Source organism: Fusarium venenatum (genome assembly GCF_020744135.1).
Source record: "Fusarium venenatum strain MPI-CAGE-CH-0201 chromosome Unknown EDB82scaffold_3, whole genome shotgun sequence".
NCBI classification, from domain to species: domain Eukaryota; kingdom Fungi; phylum Ascomycota; class Sordariomycetes; order Hypocreales; family Nectriaceae; genus Fusarium; species Fusarium venenatum.
In genome coordinates, this window is record NW_027072131.1 from 400,528 (window position 1) to 419,127 (window position 18,600).

At 48.9% G+C, this 18,600-nt stretch overlaps 5 protein-coding genes across 5 annotated transcripts; 4 read left to right on the forward strand and 1 right to left on the reverse strand.

Annotated features, from left to right (window-relative positions):
* Positions 1–1,400: 1,400 nt before the first annotated feature.
* Positions 1,401–4,145, forward strand: EDB82DRAFT_202982 (putative phosphatase regulatory subunit-domain-containing protein). The gene is made up of 2 exons (XM_065607209.1): positions 1,401–3,499; positions 3,660–4,145. Exons 1-2 carry the CDS (start codon positions 1,643–1,645, stop codon positions 4,047–4,049), a joined length of 2,247 nt encoding a protein of 748 aa, XP_065463745.1. The 5' UTR covers positions 1,401–1,642; the 3' UTR covers positions 4,050–4,145.
* A 1,528-nt stretch (positions 4,146–5,673) lies between these two features.
* On the forward strand, positions 5,674–7,885 carry EDB82DRAFT_502806 (uncharacterized protein). Its single transcript, XM_025726288.2, has one exon. It carries the CDS (start codon positions 5,937–5,939, stop codon positions 7,749–7,751), a length of 1,815 nt encoding a protein of 604 aa, XP_025580870.1. The 5' UTR covers positions 5,674–5,936; the 3' UTR covers positions 7,752–7,885.
* A 2,857-nt stretch (positions 7,886–10,742) lies between these two features.
* EDB82DRAFT_203350 (uncharacterized protein) lies at positions 10,743–11,581 on the forward strand. The gene has a single exon (XM_025726290.2). It carries the CDS (start codon positions 11,009–11,011, stop codon positions 11,447–11,449), a length of 441 nt encoding a protein of 146 aa, XP_025580871.1. The 5' UTR covers positions 10,743–11,008; the 3' UTR covers positions 11,450–11,581.
* A 1,312-nt stretch (positions 11,582–12,893) lies between these two features.
* Positions 12,894–14,723, forward strand: EDB82DRAFT_546316 (amino acid/polyamine transporter I; the record flags this gene model as incomplete). The annotated part of the gene is made up of 5 exons (XM_065609465.1): positions 12,894–13,248; positions 13,348–13,628; positions 13,680–13,879; positions 13,929–14,500; positions 14,551–14,723. 5 exons carry the CDS (start codon positions 12,894–12,896, stop codon positions 14,721–14,723), a joined length of 1,581 nt encoding a protein of 526 aa, XP_065463746.1.
* A 1,460-nt stretch (positions 14,724–16,183) lies between these two features.
* On the reverse strand, positions 16,184–18,131 carry EDB82DRAFT_502819 (major facilitator superfamily domain-containing protein). The gene is made up of 3 exons (XM_025726292.2): positions 17,677–18,131; positions 17,570–17,628; positions 16,184–17,516 (listed from the first exon to the last, which is right to left on the reverse strand). Exons 1-3 carry the CDS (start codon positions 18,103–18,105, stop codon positions 16,325–16,327), a joined length of 1,680 nt encoding a protein of 559 aa, XP_025580873.2. The 5' UTR covers positions 18,106–18,131; the 3' UTR covers positions 16,184–16,324.
* Between the last annotated feature and the right edge of the window lie 469 nt (positions 18,132–18,600).

The following is an 18,600-nucleotide window of genomic DNA, read 5'->3' on the forward strand; positions in this document are numbered from 1 at the left end:
ATATCGTACTGTAGTAGAGTCTGTCTAATACAACAACAACACAACTTGTAAGTGCACAACATCAACATGATGCCACCCCTTCCCTTGTCTTTCTCAACTCACTCTCTTCAAAACCCTACCCTACCCTTCCCAACCAAAAACCTCATTATCCCACCCCTGGGCCTGCAACTCAAATCCTGCCCCATCCTGCCGTTTAGCACCCACCACCACATCTCTTCCTCCACCCATCCCAATTGCCTCTACTGCAACTCTACCACTCCAACCATCAGACGGCCCATGCCTACGCGGCTCTCAACCTTGTCGTGCTAGTCTATGCCGCTCAGTCCGGCCCCGGCGCTGTCCTCGTCCTCACACACCTCACTAAACCTTCATGGGACAAGTACCCAAAAAAGGCCAAGACAGTGGAAGCGACCAAGGTCAGGTCAGGATCAGGACCAAGCCAAACCAGAACAATCGTACTAAGTTTCGTACCTTGGTTTTTTTTTAACTGGGACCTGGCCTGAGAGGGATGGCAACTGGACAAAACACTCAAAACCACCTGCTCCCCGCAGCCCTCTTATCCTCGATTCCTTTCAGCATCTCCACCCCCAGCTCTGATTGCTGTTCAACGAGTTTACGACCACCCCAGAAAGAGACTGATCGATTTACTGACAATAGTATCATCAGCAGGAAAGCCATTTTGTTGTTTTTGTTATTCATTTGGTTCATTGTTTGCATTTTTCTATTTGATGTCAACGTCCTCCTTCTCATCATCAACTCAACGAGCCTCATAATCCGACGACAACCGCTGTCTTTCTTGTTCAACGTCGTTATCTCGGAATCTACCTGCAGTATCACTTCACTGTGATACCTTTTCAACCCACCGTCAATCAATTGCCGACTGTTCCTCGTGGATCACACATTTGCTCTGTTGCTGGAATATTGCCAGAGCATTTTCCCCGTCTCAGTGTCGACAAGTTTGTTTCCTGGTGTGCGCATTGATCAATCGTGTAAGTTGTGGCACTAACCCAAAGCCCACCTGGGCACCAACCAAACCCACTGAACTACTACACTGCACTGCACTGCAATGCACTGCGCTCGCTGTGCTCCCTGTAATGCTCGCCAACACAGCATTACCCACAGCGAAAAGCACAGCCCTCCTGTTTGCCTGCCTGCTCTCGTTACAAATGCAATCCGATTAAGAAAAAACTTTCCACATCATATCATTGCCCGTTTTCATTCTTCTATTCATTGGGAAACAATCTTTGATTTATTTCTTGGCTACTCCATCTCGTTTTCTGCCATTTTCTTCTTTTCTTCTTCTCGTTTAATTACGCATCGCCACAAAAGTTCCCTGTTTTTTAACCATGCTAATCAGTACCTTCCCCATTATTAGACCTGATCTCGATCAACTCCTGCCTTGATCTTCATCGAAAGCGCTAGGAGCAAAAACTCCATCGCATCGCTCGCACCAAACGACAATCCTCTTCCCTCAACCTCGTTCAGTCTCATCTCGCTCGAGACGAGAAGTTCATCAACCTTTTTACCCTTAGTCGATTCTTTTTACCTCTACGTGGTGAAGCTCCTGGAAATCCTTTCCTGCTTCCACGGATAACCTCCTCCACCTCCACCTCTCTCTCAAAGCCCACATACGACCTTGGGAATGCCTTACACGCCGCCCTCCCACCGATCTCCCGCCTCCTCAGCCTCTACATCACCTGTAGCGAGCCGGAGGTCATCGCTTCAATCGAGTCCTCGACCTAGCCTACCACGATCCGCCTCATATCTTACAAAGCATCGACGAACACCTTCAGCTTCTGCTCTTAGCGATGGATCAACAGGGACTTTGACACCGCAGGGAACATCGGAGGATCTCAAGAGCATGGGCACAGCAGTTCCTTCAAGCGTTCGGCAATCACCCCCACCAGTGACAGACGAGCGCACGATGCCCATGGGTGCTATCATCTCCCCACCTGACTCTGCTTCCTCCGGTAGTGATGATGAGGAGCAAGGTCCCCAAATCCGAGGACGAAAGCTTGACAAGGCTCTACGAGATGCTGTTAGCCAGATCCCCATGCAGCGCACATCATCCCCTGAACGAACACAACAGATCAAGCACCAAGACAGCACAGAAACATTGCAGCTCCGACCCCGCAAAGACAACATGCACCTCAGCTTCAGCACAAGTGCACTTGGTGATCTTGCCAAGGGACGCAAGATGGGTCACGTACGATCAGCTACCGAACCCAACGCTGATCTAAACAAGGACAACTCACAGTCAGTATCAGAAGAGGAGACCGATGAAGACTTGCTTAAGAAGCCTCAAATGGTACGCAAGAAGTCTGGTGAGCTCGTCCGACCTGCACTTCGTCCTTCTTCACGCCGTCGCCCCTCAAGCATGCCTGGTACTCCCATCTTCTCCAAGGCTGTTCACTTCGACTCACACCTCGAGCACGTCCGACACTTCCTTCAAGTGGATCGGCCTCTTGCTGTGAGTGCTGGCTCTTCACCTATCGACAGCTACGAGAGTGACACCGAGTACCCCTTCCCTGGCAACGGCAAGCAGACTGCCCGTACCCCTCCTTTCGAGTGGGAGATCCTCACCACTAACTTCCCTCACGACTCTGCGGCTCGTAAGTCGTTGCCTGTCCGACTCGAGAAGGTTTGGCTCTCGGCCGACCAGAAGACTCTATTGGGTTCAGTGGCTGTCGCCAACATTGCCTTTAACAAGGCTGTTACATGCCGTTTCACCCTGGATTACTGGAAGACCACCTCGGAGGTCGCCGCCGACTACAGCCATGAGATCCGCCCCCGGGAAACACCTCTTGGCCATGATCGCTTTACCTTTTCCATCAAGCTCGCCGACACCGCCAACCTCGAGTCCAAGACCCTGTTCCTCTGCGTTCGCTACACCGTCACTGGACAGGAGTACTGGGACAACAACAACAACTCCAACTTCCAGGTCGACTTCCGCAAGAAGCATCTCCCTATGAATGGCAAGAACAACTTCCAGGGCGCTTCTTCTCGGTCGGCCGGTGGTCTACCCCGGAGCAACCGACGCACCAGCAACACTAACGTCCCTCGACCCAAGTCGATGCCTGTTGGCTTCGGTGAGTTTGGTGATGACGCGAAGCTCAGCTACGATCAGCCCATCCACGAGTTTCTTGGTGAGTCTGAGAACGGCACTGGTGGTCTTCGCCTCAAGTCCAAGTCGGCTGGCAACCTGGCCAGTGACAACCTCTCTAAGGACTTTGGCTCACCCAGTGGCGTCGCCTTCTCCAACCGCTACGACTTTGGTGCTTCCCTCAGCGCTGCCGTCCAGGCTGCCAGGGAGAAGGAAGCCGCCCAGGACAAGGATGGTCTTTACATGAAGGCCAACGTCCGGAGTCCCAAGCCCATCCTCACTGTCCCTCAGCCACCTACTACCGTTAAGAGTCCAACGATGGCTACCGGAGCTACTTCTCCCAACTCTACAATCTCCAGCTCGTCTTATGAGGAGCTGGTTAACAAGTACTGCTTTGTACGTGCCCCCGAAGTCCGCCCTGCCTCACCCATCGCTTCTGGTGCCCGTCGTCCCTCCCTTGTGCGCCAGAATCGTTCCATCGTTCACCCAGCCCATCGGGATGGCACGGCAATCCAGAAGCAAAATGAAAGAGTTGGTTACTAACAGTCTTGTGCAGTTTGGATCAAAGCAGTCGAGCCCGAGCATGATGGACGGTACCCTCAGTGGTGCTCGTTTCGACCCCGCCACCGCTGGCAATAACCGCCATACGACCTCGCTTGGAAGCCCCAATAGCTACACCCATCACGCCGGCCCCGCCGCTCACCATACCCTTCAACTGGGTGGTGCTTTCAGCCCACAGTCGGGCTCTTCAACACCCAAGGATGGATTCCGTGCTAACAGCACATCGCCTTCCCCGAGACCCTCTGCCACTGCACGGTCGGCCTCACCTGCCTTTGTCTCTTTTGATGGTACCCCATCTAATGACCTGTCGTACCATGTCCAACAACAAATGATGGACCGGTTTCCCTGGTCGGGCGATGGCCATGCTACGGCGATCCGAGGATAGGACCATGTCACCGACCGTGGAATGAAGTTGGACTATTCATGATCCACCAACAACACTACACCAAGATTGTATTGCTATCGACATTATTTCACCGCACACACTGGGCCTCAAGACAACATCGCTTGTCGGTCCCACATCACTACTCTACCTGGCTGTTGACCCGAAACAGCACGAGCCTTTGATCAACGATTGATGGATGCTCACACTGCTTACAGCCACAATTGTTTGGCGTTTACGGAATTGGACTTGTGCAAGCCTGGCATGGCGCGCCGGGCATCCGCATTGGAGTTTGGGTCTTTTTTAAACTGCGAGTTTGTTTCATTTTCTCTTTGCTATCGCGGAACATCACCGCCTTTGTTTGACTCTGCTGTTTTAATCATCATGTCTGGTCGCCTCAATCTTTGACCGCTCTCCGTTGAACGGGCAGAGACGGTCTTAATAAGGATTGAGCGCGCAACAGAATGAGCCTGCTTTATTTGTATTTACGCAGAAGAAGAGCGAAGCCTGGTTTTACGCGTGTCACGATGTCTCCGAGAGTGCGTCCTTAACTGCGCCTACAACGATGACTTGATTGAATGCGAAGACTGTATAATGGCGCAGGGGAAAAGGGAAATGAATTGTTAGTGATTGATTTGGGAAAGGAAACAAAAAGTTTGCTTCCTTGCGAGGAATGCAATGCAATGGATTTGTGCTTTTTCGAAGGAGGAGTTGGTCATAACAGATATACATTATACTACTATACAAGGCTGCCAGAATGCAATGCAGGTACAGCTTAAGAGAATCATTTGCACCTCTGTCAAATTTTGTTCTGTCGCCATATGAATGTGAATGAGAATGAGTTGTGCAATTGAATGTGGTGAGCCGCGATAAGACGGAGATGCAAAGCCTGTAAAACGGACTTGGCCGCTCTTGTTTGCGGTAACGGAGCGCCGCCGTTGTTGGTAATTGGTCACACCGTAACAATGAGTTACGGTCTGGACTTTTCTTATCATCGCTTCAGCACAGCCCCCGGTGTACATGACTACCTTGTTGATGCGATGGATTGGGGGTGTGATTTGAAGAAATGGATTATGCAGTCATAAGCGATGAATGGTGGTGAAGAACGAAACTCCGTTGGATCTATTGCGTGGTTTATCGTTGCAGCGGTTTCCCCTTTGTAAGTTTAGTGGTTGGCCCTCAGATTGGTTGTCTTGTTATAGCGCTTTTACCCTCTGTAACGTTAGTGGTTGGATCGGTCGGTAATCAAGCGTAAGGTTCAACGCTCAACTGTAGGAGGGTTGTTTTTTTACGGGCGCGATAACTAGGACAGTTTAAAGAACTACTGTAATTAATTCGGTAAGACAGAAATAACAGAGTATAGGATAGTTTGCCAATGAGTGGGATTGGTCTTGTAATGCGCTTCACGCTGGTTGAAGTGACTCTGGCAGCTCACAGTAAGTGATTGACTGGCCTCAGATTGTGCAGTTGTCTTGTTACAACGGTCTACCCTCTGGAAATTTAGTTGTTGGCTCGGTCGCTAATCAAGCAATTTGCTTAACTGTACTGGAGGATTATCGTACAGGCGCACACACTGGAATAGTTTAAAAAGCTACGATCTAATTCAATTAGTATAGCAAAAATAACAGGGTATATTCTATAAATTATTTCGGTCTAGTATTACATGAGTGGGATTGCTCTTGTAATATGTTTGACGCTGGTTAAAGTCACACTGGCAGCTTTAATTGACTGCCCACCAAGCTGACGTCACGCCACCTCAGCTCCCCCTCCAACTCAATCCAGTTTCAGTCCAGCTTCGGCTCCTCCTCAAGCTCAAGCTCCATCACAAGGCGTTAAAGCCCAACATTACCAAAATAACCTTATTTCTTTATCGTCTACCGTCCTAAAAAAATGTCCTCCCGCGGCGTCCCAGAAGTCCTCTTCAAAAAGGTCGACGAGTACGTCGACTCTCTCGCTCCTCAGATCCAACCCCGCATCACCACCGAGCTAGAAACCTTTCAGCAAAAGACAATCGACAGTCTTGAAGACAAAGTCGTTGACGCCTTTCGCTCTTTATTCGACAAGGACAAGAAACCTTCCGATAGCCGAAGCCTAGACGATAACGCCCCCGATGCCTACGGTGGCCAGTCTTTGCCTTTTGCCGACGAGATCGCGAAGCTTACCCGTAGCTTTACCAAGATCACGGACGAGGCGGGCGATGATTTAAGGGATATTTTTGACATCACTGAGGGACAGGGTGGAGGAGGAGATGAGACGAGGTCTCGTGGCGGCGGTGATTCTTCTCGAGGTGGTGCAAAGGGCTTCCTTTCGTTCGCTATGGACGCTGTACAGGACCATCTTGAGAAGAACAACGGCAGAGGTACTGGAGGTCAGGGTTTCGAACTCGATGGCCTTCTAGGCATCCTCAGCAGTACCGTCAAAGACGCAGCGCGCAACCCCGAAGAGAAAGCTCGTCTCATCAGCCCCGAGATCAAGGAACAAGTCGGCGCCAAGCTTCGCGAACAGCACGCACCCATCGCCGAACAATTCACACGAATCGCTCTCGACCATATAAAGCGCTGGCTTCGAGGAAACACAAGTACAAGGGATTTGGGAGATGGTGTTAAGGGCGAGATTGAAGATCAAGTCAAGGATCTTGTTAAAGGTCTTGGAGGACTGTTTGGGAACAAAAAGTCCAACGAGGGATCTGCGCGGGGCTTTGGCGATAATGATCGTGATCGCGCTGATGGAGATGGTGAAAACGGCGGTTTCTCAAAGGTCATCAGTGACAAGCTCAGCACAGGAATTGCGCGAGTCCACCGTGAAGTCCGTCTCGAGTTCCGTAAGATTCTTGGTGGAATTGAGAAGCAGCTCTTTGAGCTTCTGCCCGACTCATTCCAGCGCCCCCTTGAGAAGATCCTCGGTGGTAACCCATTCGACTCGCAGCTGGACCGCGACGCTGGACCTGGAGGCTCAGCGGACCGTGGTTTTGGGGATGACATCAAGGCAAAGCTCGTTAACAAGATCCGTGGCCTTGTTCGAAAGGTCCAAGAGACGCTGCGTGAGAGTATTCTGGGTGTAGTCAACGGTGGACATCGCAAGTTTGAGCGCGAGAGTTGGGTGTTTGTTCAGAACATGGTGGAGCAAAAGGTGCAGAAGTACCTGCCCAAGGTCAAGATCTCTGTGCCTGATGATATCGGAAATGAGGGTGTTAGTGTTGGAGCGCCTTCTGCTGGGAACCTTGGTGGTGCCAATCAGCCCGTGCCGGCTTCGCAGGGTGGGCAGGGTGGGCAGCAGCCTTATAATCCTCCTTCGCAGTTCCAGCAGGATCACCATCAAGGTCAGGATTACAGGCCTCAACAGGGACAAGACTACAGACCTCACGAGAATCAAGACTACAGGCCCCAGAGTCAAGAACACCGCCCTCAACAGGGTCAAGATTACAGACCTCAGAGTCAAGAGTACAGACCCCAAGGACACGACGAGTACCGACCACAGCACGGCCAATCTCACCAAGACTATAGACCTTCGCACCAGGAGGGATATCGACCTGATGAGTACAGACCTCAGCAGCATCAATCGCAGCAAGACTACCGCCCGGATCAGTATCCCCCTCCGCCACAGCAGCATCAATCTGGTGGTTACAACCAAGGCTACCAGCAAGACCAAGGGTACGGACACGATCAAGGTCAAGGCCAGGGATACGGAAACAATCCCCGCTACTAAGAACTGGAAATGATCACGTCTGGTAGGAAGCAGTATCGCATTGGCTGCGCTTCAAAAGTTACATAGCGTCGGGTTCAGCATGGCGATGCTAGGTAGACCTTGACAGATTGATGAATGATATGACCATTAGACCTACCCTCTCTTCCCTCGCTGATGCATTAGTTCTTCAAGCATTGCTCGTATCCCACTCTTGTCAGAGCGCTAACCGAGACCCTTGAGTTCCACGACCCTGGATCGCCCACCCCACAGGGCAGAATGAATGTCGTGATACCATCAGATCATCTCATCTTCAATCTTGAACCAGGGTTCAACCTACTCTACAGCGACACCTTGGATCAAGGGTTCAATCCACCATGTGAGAAAGTCTCTCTCAACACTGTCCCTATTACTCGGTCCCTGTCCGGAATGAACGGCGAGAGAAGAAGAGCATCACATGGTCCCTTGACGCTGCGTTATCGTGAGTGATCTACTATGATATGATCCCCCAGAGGCCCACGTGTAGAAGCGTTACGTCAGAATGTCACGGTAATTGAAGTTTTTACCTCGGTACTAGGTTTCTAGAATCATGAATGAGGTTTCTGCTCATGATATGATGCGCAAAGCGATAACGGCTTTGTTAGATACACGGCGTTCAAGGGCCTGGATTTTTGTTTAGGTGGTGATGTTAGTGGTGACCCCGCATTATCAAGGCCTGTGTTTAAACGTCGCAATCAACACCATCGAGAAGCGATTGAGTGCCATACTGGAAACGCTAAACCGAATTGTCGCGACGGTCAACTACATCTCTATTGCTTACTAAAAATGGAGATTTATTTGTTTATCCATTTTTCTCAGAAATATAGAGAGAATCGTCCATTAACAAGTTTGGCTGGTCGCTGTCAATGTCGTGAAGCATCCGATCCATGCCTTGTCCTCCAAGCGTCAGAACTGAATCAGACACAACAACCCCTCGTGGCTTAGATACAATGCATTGAATCTGGAAGCGCGCAGTCGATAACCATTGCGATTAACGTGCGATTAAGGTGTTCAGGGTGTCCAAAGCGCGTGTAACACGATTGACATGAGACATTTGCCGTTCCGTTGCTTCATCTTCGCTAAGCCTTAGCAATAAGCACCCTACCTGCGCCCATCAACCTAGACAATACTCTATTATTCTGCGCATGCGCATCTACAGATTGAAACGTTGAAATGACTCGTCGTGTTTCCGTTTCATTATCTGTTATTCTTATTCTCACCTTCAATTAATCCCGGATTGGCGTTTACTGTTGTCGGGGTATTCTGGAATTATTCATGTTCGGTTCAATTGAGCCAATAGTCAATCTTGACAAAGCTCGAGAGCGATAAAGCCAACGCTTCCCAGAAGAAAGCACGACTGGACTTCCCCTAGCTTTACTAGAATGAGGTCGCTTTTGAGCGCATATGAGCCAATATCTATGCAAACCCGTGACGGATCAATTGAGATATCGCAAAGGTTGACCTTGATGGGGAGGTTGAGCGTCTTGTTAGTTGCTGTCTGACTTGGGCGTTTCGATGTGATGTTCCCAGCGGATCAAGTCCAGTGGGACAGATGTGCGAATGCAGAACCCAAAAAGATGCGAAAGAGGAAGAGAAAGCAAACAATAATAAAAGATAAATATCAAAAAATAAATATCAAAAAAAATAAACAATAAGTAAATTAGTTATTGTCTTCGTTCCTGTTGTCTTTATTTATTACTTGGTGGTTAGAATTGGTCTCCAATGCTGTCTTTTTCCCTCGCCCTGTAGCTCCAAGTCATTCCAGAGGGCCCAAAGAAGGCACCTCATTCTCACACAATACAAAAGCACTGCTCAACAGTCCACTTCTTCTTCCCCCAACACAACCCAAGAAATGCCAATTCCAAGTTGTCTGTTAACTTGCCCAGTTTCTTTATCCATTACGAAATTACTGTTCTTTTCTGCGTTGTTATAGGGTCAATTTCACTGGGACCAAGGGGGATCCTAGCCTGGGCACAATCCACTAACATGGGTATGTTGGAGTCGGACAGTTTATTTTCTCTTTTGGTTGTTTAATCCTGCAAGCCACAGGAGGAAAAGAGAAAGAGGAAGGAGTCTAGAATGTTGTTGGTTGAAGAATAAACAGGGGTTTCATGCATTTATTGTACGACATTTGACTGGGCAGATACGAAAATAGCATCGACAGTGTTTGAGGTTTGAGGCTCATGCGGACAGAGAGACAGACAGACTGTCGTCATATTTTAGTACAAGTTCTCTCTCATTTTACTTGCGCTTTATGGATCAATTAACTGGATGCTCAACGTAATCGCTGTCCAGTAAATGAAACGGCGGCCCGTTGGATCTCGTAAAAACTCCACTGTCGGCTTGAGACAATTCTCGGGCCGACTGACACTGAATGTGCGATTATTGCCGAACAACACTCTCAATTGATCATCTTCAGGGGGACCATGCACTGGGAACAAGGGGAGGGAGATATCGGTAATATATCCCTCAAAGAAGGAATAATCGACCAAGAAATGGAACCTGTCATGATCATAGCTCAGCCTTAGTTGCAGAAAGGGGGTAGTGTCATGCAGTTTAAGTGACTGAGACACACAGAAGCAGACAAAAGCAGCATTCATGATCTTGACCCTCTTCAGCCCTGAGTAAATAATCCGACGTTTGAACTTGAACTAGTTGCCCACGGGGGAGGGGAATAGCTAATCGTGTTTCTTACGTACTGGAAAATAACATTAATCGTGGAGAGGTTGTATCTCGTCGTCGCACGGGTCTCCGGTAAGAGGAGCCGTCGCTCAGGGGATGGAGGAGCTGAACCGACTTGAAGATAAAAAGCCAAGACGACGGAGTCTGTCCGTTTCTTTTCTAGCGTCATGGTGAGAAATATGGATCGCCATGCTTCTAGAGCGTGTTCTCTTACTAACGTCCAATAACAGGACAAGAGATAAAAAATCCACTGTCGTTGGTTAGACGAGATATCCGAGCTTTTCCCAGACCAGAAACCCTGCCCTGGAGAGGAGACAAGGTTAGGGGAGGGGGAAAAAAGAAGGGAACAGGAATTGGCCCCTGAGTCAAACATTCGACGAGAAAGACCAAGCTTTTTGAACCCTTTAATTGTTCTACGGTTCAATACAATCCTTTGTTGGTTGATTGGGAACTACGTACCAGGCCCAGTTTATTCCTCCTACCTGCTGTGACAACGCTGCGACGAATCCGATTCGATCCTCGACACACCGATCCCAATCAATCGATACGAATAATACATAATGTCTGGTCTCGACGCACAAGACATAGCCGCCGCCTACGATGCCGTGCGCTCCGACAAGGATGCTACCAACTGGCTCCTAATCTCGTACGCGTCGGCCGTGGGCAACAAGCTGATGCTCACCAAGACGGGCACGGGCGGTCTCTCAGAGCTGGTGGGCGAGCTTGACGATGGTCAGGTCCAGTACGGTTACGTGCGCGTCGAGTACGCCAACGACAAGGAGAGCACTCGTGTTAAGTTTGCGCTGGTGGTCTGGATTGGAGAAAACACAAAGGTCATGCGCAAGGCTCGTGTTAGCATTGAGAGCGGTGATGTCAAGAGGCAGCTTTCGCATCATAGCATTGCGGTCACGACGGGGGATAAGTCCGAGTTGGATGAGAGGGATATTGTGGTTCGGTTGAGGAAGGCTGGTGGTGCTGATTACAATGGAGGACGGGGTTAATCGACTACTACTACACATACATACATGCACATACGGAGTACACATGCAAGGAACGGCCCGTCATGACAAGCGTATTGATCATCAGCTATCAGCTATCAGCTATCAGCTACCGATATCTCCAGGTTGAGTACCGGTCACGTGTGACGGGATAGAGGGGGATGTCGCCGGACTTCTTAGATAGGAATAAGTTGATCGTTATCATAAAGGAGGGGGAAAAGAAAGCGTTTATCTTGTTTCAACCTAGATACTCACGATGGTATCAACTACAGTATCAACTTTAATCTTGGATGCACACGCGACCTTCGATGATAGGCAAGGATAATGGGTGGTGGTGGTGTCGATACCCTGACGATCACATACTGGATATTCACCAAAATAGGTAAAGTATGGGAATGCAAAGCTGAGTGATCGTCAAACGAGAAACCGGAATTCGGCCTGTCGGGGTTCATGTCGTCGATTGAGTTGGATAACGGACATATTGTTTGCATATGAGACATACAACAAGGTACAGGGTATTTTTAATTTCTTTGTCCCTTGTTTCACATGTTGTTGTTGCGCAATCCGCGGTTTAAAAAAGAGTCAGTTAATTAATTTAAACTTGTTACCTGATGTGCTGAAAGCTTGGCCCATTACATGAACCGTTCTCAACGTTGGAGACTGAGAGTTACTGGTGGTAAGCTTATCTCCTTCCAGTTTGAGGTTGAAGCCGAAACCTTGTGTCTGTCGGCTTGTCCGCTTGGGGCTTGTATAGTTCCACTGTTTTCATGACGTAGTAGCCTATAGAATTGTCTGGTTGCTTGAGTGACTTCTTTGTCTTGCGCTAAGAGTTTGAACTCGCCTATCAGAGGCATAAGAACCAACAGGTTGATATGGCAAGTTACTGGTTGTGTTTTGAGTCACTAACATGGTTGTGGTTTAGTTCAAGAACTGTCAAGACTTGGTTCTGCTCTGTTTTCACCAGCACTGCCATGTTCTCTTGTTCCCTGTAATTACAATTGCGCAGTAATACCCTTATTAGTGAATTGACTTGTTGGTCTAATCGTATCGTTCATGTGGGTGGACTTTCTCTCTCTCTCTATTCCACTTTTGGAATGGGTCTCAGTCAGAGAGGGATCCATTTCATTATCCCCATCCCCTGTCTCGTCCTTGATTTCCTGATCCATGGTTCCCTCTCTTGATTGCCACTGACTTAGCCTAGACCTGGTCCCCCCATGTTTCCCGTGAATGCGCTACTCCAAATTTCTTCAAGGCCCCCCGTCCGTCATTTTTCCCTTTCCCCAGATTCAATTCGATCTTTTTCCCTCTCTCTTTTCATTTCCGTAGTATTTGGGCATTTGTTTTCTTTCTTTCTTTTTTAAAATCCCCTCATCCCCCCTCACCTCCCTCTCTCCTCTCTGTCTCCTCTCTCTCATACACACACACACTCTCATTCACTCTGTCAATCATGTCCAAACACGACTCGGGCAGCACCAGCACCGGTGCCATGGAGCCCGCAATTGACCAAAAGCCTCGACGAAACTCCAAAGCCTCTGGCGCAGGCAACCCAGAAGCTGCCGATCAGCTCCTCGAGAACCTTGGTTACAAGGCTGAGCTGTCGCGAAACCGTTCTACTTTCCAGGTCGCTTTCATGTCCTTCGTCCTCGCTTCTATTCCCTACGGTCTCGCTACAACCTTGGCTTACCCTCTGATTGGCGGTGGCCCTGTCAACGTTATCTGGGGATGGCTCGCCGTCTCTCTCATTATTGTCTGTGTCGCTGCTTCTCTTGGTGAAATCACCAGTGTTTATCCTACAGCTGGAGGTACATTTCTCTCTCTCCGATCCGTCCCTGCTCGCTTGTCCTGTGCCTTGCAAAAAAAAAAAAAAACATGTCGCTGATTGATTCCCTCGTGATAATTAGGTGTCTACTACCAAGCTTTCATGCTCTCCCCTCCTCGATGGCGTCGCATTGCAAGCTGGATCTGTGGCTGGCTCTACATTGTCGGAAACATTACCATTACCCTCGCTGTCAACTTCGGTACCGCCCTCTTCATTGTCTCGTGTGTCAATGTATTTGAGTCGAGCCCTGGTGTCGGTGTCATGTCTGGAGAGGCCTACCAGGTCTTCCTCGTCTTCCTCGGTCTCACATTCCTGTGCAACGCCATCTCTGCGCTCGGAAACAAATACCTCCCATGGATTGATGTACGTGAACCGTCTCTCTTGTGATTGAATGATGTGCTGATAATTATTAAGACCGCTGCTGTGTTCTGGACTTTCGCTGGTGTCATTGCCATTGTCGTCTGTGTCCTTGCTATGGCCAAGGGAGGCCGTCGCGATGCCGCTTATGTCTTTGGTCATTTCGAGGCCAACTCTGGATGGCCCAAGGGCTGGTCTTTCTGTGTCGGTCTCCTCCACGCTGCCTACGCTACCTCTTCCACTGGAATGATCATCTCGTGAGTTTAACTGACAACATGCGACAATATAATACTGACCCGTCTGTAGCATGTGTGAGGAAGTTCAGAACCCTTCGGTCCAGGTCCCCAAGGCCATGGTCGCTACCATCTTCATCAACACCTTCGCTGGTCTCCTCTTCATCATCCCGTTGATGTTCGTCCTCCCCGATCTCCAAGAAGTCATCCTTTCCGCCCAGCCAGTGCCCTTCATCATCAAGACCGCTGTTGGTAGCTCCGGTGGTGCCTTTGGTCTCCTCTTCCCTCTCATCGTCCTCGCCATCATCTGCGGTATTGGTTGCACAACTGCCACTTCTCGATGCACATGGGCTTTCGCTCGTGACGGTGCTATCCCCGGTGCCAAGTGGTGGGCCAAGGTCAACACTTCGCTCGACGTTCCTCTCAACGCTATGATGCTCAGCATGGTTGTCCAGATCATCCTCGGTATCATCTACTTCGGTTCCTCTGCCGCCTTCAACGCCTTCTCTGGTGTCGGTGTCATTTGTTTGACAGCTTCTTACGCTACTCCCATTGCCATCAGTCTCGCTACCGGTCGCAAGCAGGTCAAGACCGGCAACTTCTACCTCGGCAAACTTGGCGCTGTCGCCAACGTTATCGCTATCGGTATGTCTCAATTACACCTCAATCTCTACGTCCTTTGCTAACCTGTTCAGCTTGGTCTCTCCTCGCCATGCCTCTCTTCTGCATGCCCTCCGTCGTCCCCGTTACTCCCGAAACCGTCAACTACGCTCCCGTCGTCTTCGTCTTCGCATGCTTGGTTTCTGGAATTTGGTACTGGGCCTGGGGCCACAAGAACTACGCTGGTCCCCCCACAAACGAGGACTAGAGGAGCAAGACTGTCTCTTGAGGCGAACAGGATATATACATGCTTTGGCAATTTATTTTGGCATTTGATTTGATGTGTTTTGAACTCAGTATCGTATATACGTGAGGGGATTTGAAGTCGTGCCTGTCTGCTTGATACCCATAGATACCTAGTTCTGGATCCGGATCGTATGTTGTTGAGTGATCTGAGTGTTGGCCAGAACGATACAAGATAGTTACAATTAAATATATGTTGAGCTGTTGCATTTAATCCTCTTAATCGAGCTTGTGTGTTTGAACACTGATGGGTTTGCCGACCGCTGCAAACTCTACCTCGTCGACTTGGTCAATTGATGTCGCCGGGTAGGCAGAGGTCTTGTACCATTCCCCAGTCTATCAACACGCTGCCTTCATACCTTTCATCGCTTCCATGCTGACATGTGTGTTAAGTATCCACAACACAACCTTCCTCATACCATTTAACAAAGCCCATGCCGAGATCGAGTCCAAGCAGTCACATAACGTATTTACTCTTACCATAGGAGTCAGCTACTTTTCATGCACAATGAGTCAACCTTCACGTCTTTACCATCATCGACCAAGGCCATCAAGGTACTCAACACCATGTGCACGTACTTCTCAATATTATCGGAAAACTTGGTCACTGTGAACATAAGAGATGAATTTTGTGAGCCAGGTTATGCTGTTGAGATCAGTGTTCTCATGGTGTTTATGCCTGTACCATAGAGCTTAAAGGTCATCTCTTCTACCATCTGCTAGCTGATGACGAGGTGTCTCATAGCTATACATCCATTCAAGCCGTATCTACTTGTACTTACCATGCCCTCAAGCTTGAGCTCAACAGACTCAACCAAGACCTTGAGTCTGCTATGGTATTTCTCCAGGAAAGAGACTCTTTCTAAGGAAGATGGCAGTGGTGGTGGTCTGTTGTGACCTTGCTGTTGGCAGCCCTCCAACCTTTGGCCACATATGCACCAAACTTAGAACATCGACAGTGACAAGGCTTATGACTGTGCAAAACAGGTATCACAGCTGAAACAACCTTGTATCTTGCTTATATGCAGAGGAAGAACAAGGTTACGGGAAGAATGCTCATCCGTGACCCTCTGTGTTACTGCCATGCTCATCTTGGTACTCGAGTGTCCCAAAAGAGTCAACAGTCATGGAAACTCGTGAACAGCCAGCATCACACGAGCAACAGCAAAGCGACCTCCACCAACCATCATCCCTGCTACTACGAGTAGTGTGTGTGACCTATATCAAGCTTCCGCTAGACTCATTGGACTATTCACTCACAGCTACTGTAGCCTTTTTCGAGATAGGGTTATAGGGTTACATAGAAGATGGTAGATGACAGCATTGTGCATCTGGTTCGGTATTGGCCGAGACAGGGTCGGACAAGGATTATGCTTATCCACAAGTTCGACGAGTCACATCTGAGATGAGTAAGGCAAATGACACCTTCTATGCAACTCGACGTTCTGTAATATAAGCTACAGCTCCACAAGCTGACTGATCATTCAAGCAAAAGCTGCATAAAACAAAGACTTGATCATTGAAACAAACATAAGCTAGCTAAACCTGAACAGAACGTGCCTCAAATCATCCATCGAGTTTGGAAACAACAGGGCTCGTCTTCTCCTTGGTAGAGTACTCTCCATCCTGATCAACACTCACCCCATCTCTCTCAACACCACCAGAGCTCTCCTCATCAGAAGCTCGTGAATCAATAGAAGAACCCTCATAACCGTTCTGCATAAGTTGAGGGTTTCTTCGAGACCACCACAGCAATCCAAGCTGCACAAAAACAGACCCGAACGAGAACGCAGTAGTAAGAGGGAATCCGATCGGATACTGAGGCGCATCAGAAACCCTGAAGGCACGAAGAGGAATAGTTGCATGTCCAATATAGACGATCATGACAGTAAGAGCAACAACGATGGATCGCGCTTCAGGTTCCTTGCGCATCAACTCGGCAAACCACGCCATCAGGGCTGGACTTCCTGCGTTGACAGCGTAGGTCATGAAGTAAAAACCCATAACGACTTTGTTGTCAGATGGCCAGGCGCAGAGAACACTCAGCATGATACCGAGCATAAAAGCACAGCCTGAACTGATTTGCCATCTCCAGTGCTTCCAGTCCGACAGGCCGTTGAGAATCAGGTTGGTACAGATCTGCATGGCATAACCGCCCAACGGAAGGATGTTGACTTGGTACGTGCTGTAGATGCGGTTTCCTGCGCTGTCCTTGAGACTCTCGATATACAGAACAAAGTACGCGTTTGCTCGATGTGCCCAAGCGTTCATGACAAACGCGCAGAGGAAGAAAAAAGTGACAGGGTGAGTAATCAGCTTGCGCAACTTGTTCTTCAGAACCGAAGTAGGGATCAGCTTTGAAGTCTTGGCTCCAAAGTCTCCCATACGCTCTCGTGAGAGCTTCTTCTCGTCTTCTGTCAACCATTTGGCACGAGTGTACGAAGGCGTATCAGGAATGACAAAGAAGCCCACGATTCCTTGAGCGATGGTGATGACGCCCGAAACGATAAACAACCACTGCCATCCTGCGATACCATGGACACCGTTCAAGTTGCGGTACAGAGCTGCTTGAAGAGCACCGAGAAACATGGCGCCTGCGACGTCGGATACGTTGAAGCAGGCAATTCGAAAGGCGAGTTCTTTGGGTGTGTACCAGTTGAAGATGAGGGAGACGACACTGGGCCAGAAGACGGCAGAGAAGAGGCCGAGGAAGAAGCGAAGAACGTAGATTGTGGTTGCGCTTTTGGCTTGGCAGGTTCTGTGAGAGAGTGAGTTTGGGTGTATGAGTTGAGGTCTGTATGTTGGACTTACACCAAGACGAAAAGACCCCAGATAATCTCACAGGTTGGGAGAAAGATAGACGGTCGAACCTATCATAAAGTCAGCGTTGTAAGCTCGATGATATTGGCGTCACTCACCCTCGTCTGAGCTAACTGCCCTGGAACAAGCCCAATGGCATATCCTATGGAAAAGAAGGTGTTGAACATGACCAACTCATTTCCATATAAACCCAGCGCCTCTCTCATTCCCGAAACATAAGCTTGCGTTGTAGCAGACTGATCCATCTCCTTCATGATACCAGCGATGAACGTCCACGTAAGAAGAAGACAGTCAAGCTTGAGAAGCAATACATGCCGTGGATTCTTGAAATAAGGAATGACCCCAGAAATGTGCTTGAAGATGCCCGTCTGAGGAGGATATGAAGACCCAACCTCGGCTGGTTGTGTTTGTGTTTCAGTGTTCGCCATTGTCTCGTCACAAATGCAAGTCAAGATGCTGAGTAGAAAAAAAAACATTAAAGATGAAACAGGAGTTATATACAAGGGGCCTGTTTTTCTCGTTAACATCCCAGCAACATTCTCGTGCCTCTAGATCGGCATCCTGGCGATAGCAGATCAAGATAGGCATTTAGCGGGCCACTTAAGGCTCGCGTCATATGCCGCGCAAAGAACGACATGGTGGTAGGATTGTCCCAGATAGGTAATATTCGTCGGACAAAACCCCGATATCAGACTTGGAGGGTTTAAGCTTAATTGCTCTATCGCGACGATGAATTTCCAATTGAGGCAGTCTCTTTTTCTACAGCGGGAGGATTGCGATGGTTACTTGAATGAGAAATTCCGTCTTGTCGCTGTTCAATTAACCTTTTGCAGTCACCTGATAAAGATAAGATGGATCCGATAAGAATGCGATAAGATAAGAGCTTCCATCTTCTGCGTCGTCGGTATGGGTCAATTAAAATAGCTCCAAATTATCTCTTTCTTTATGGCTATACCTTATTCTCAGTCAAAGTTGCCTCATTTAATTGTCTAGCAGTAGACTTTTACTTGTTGCTTTATCGC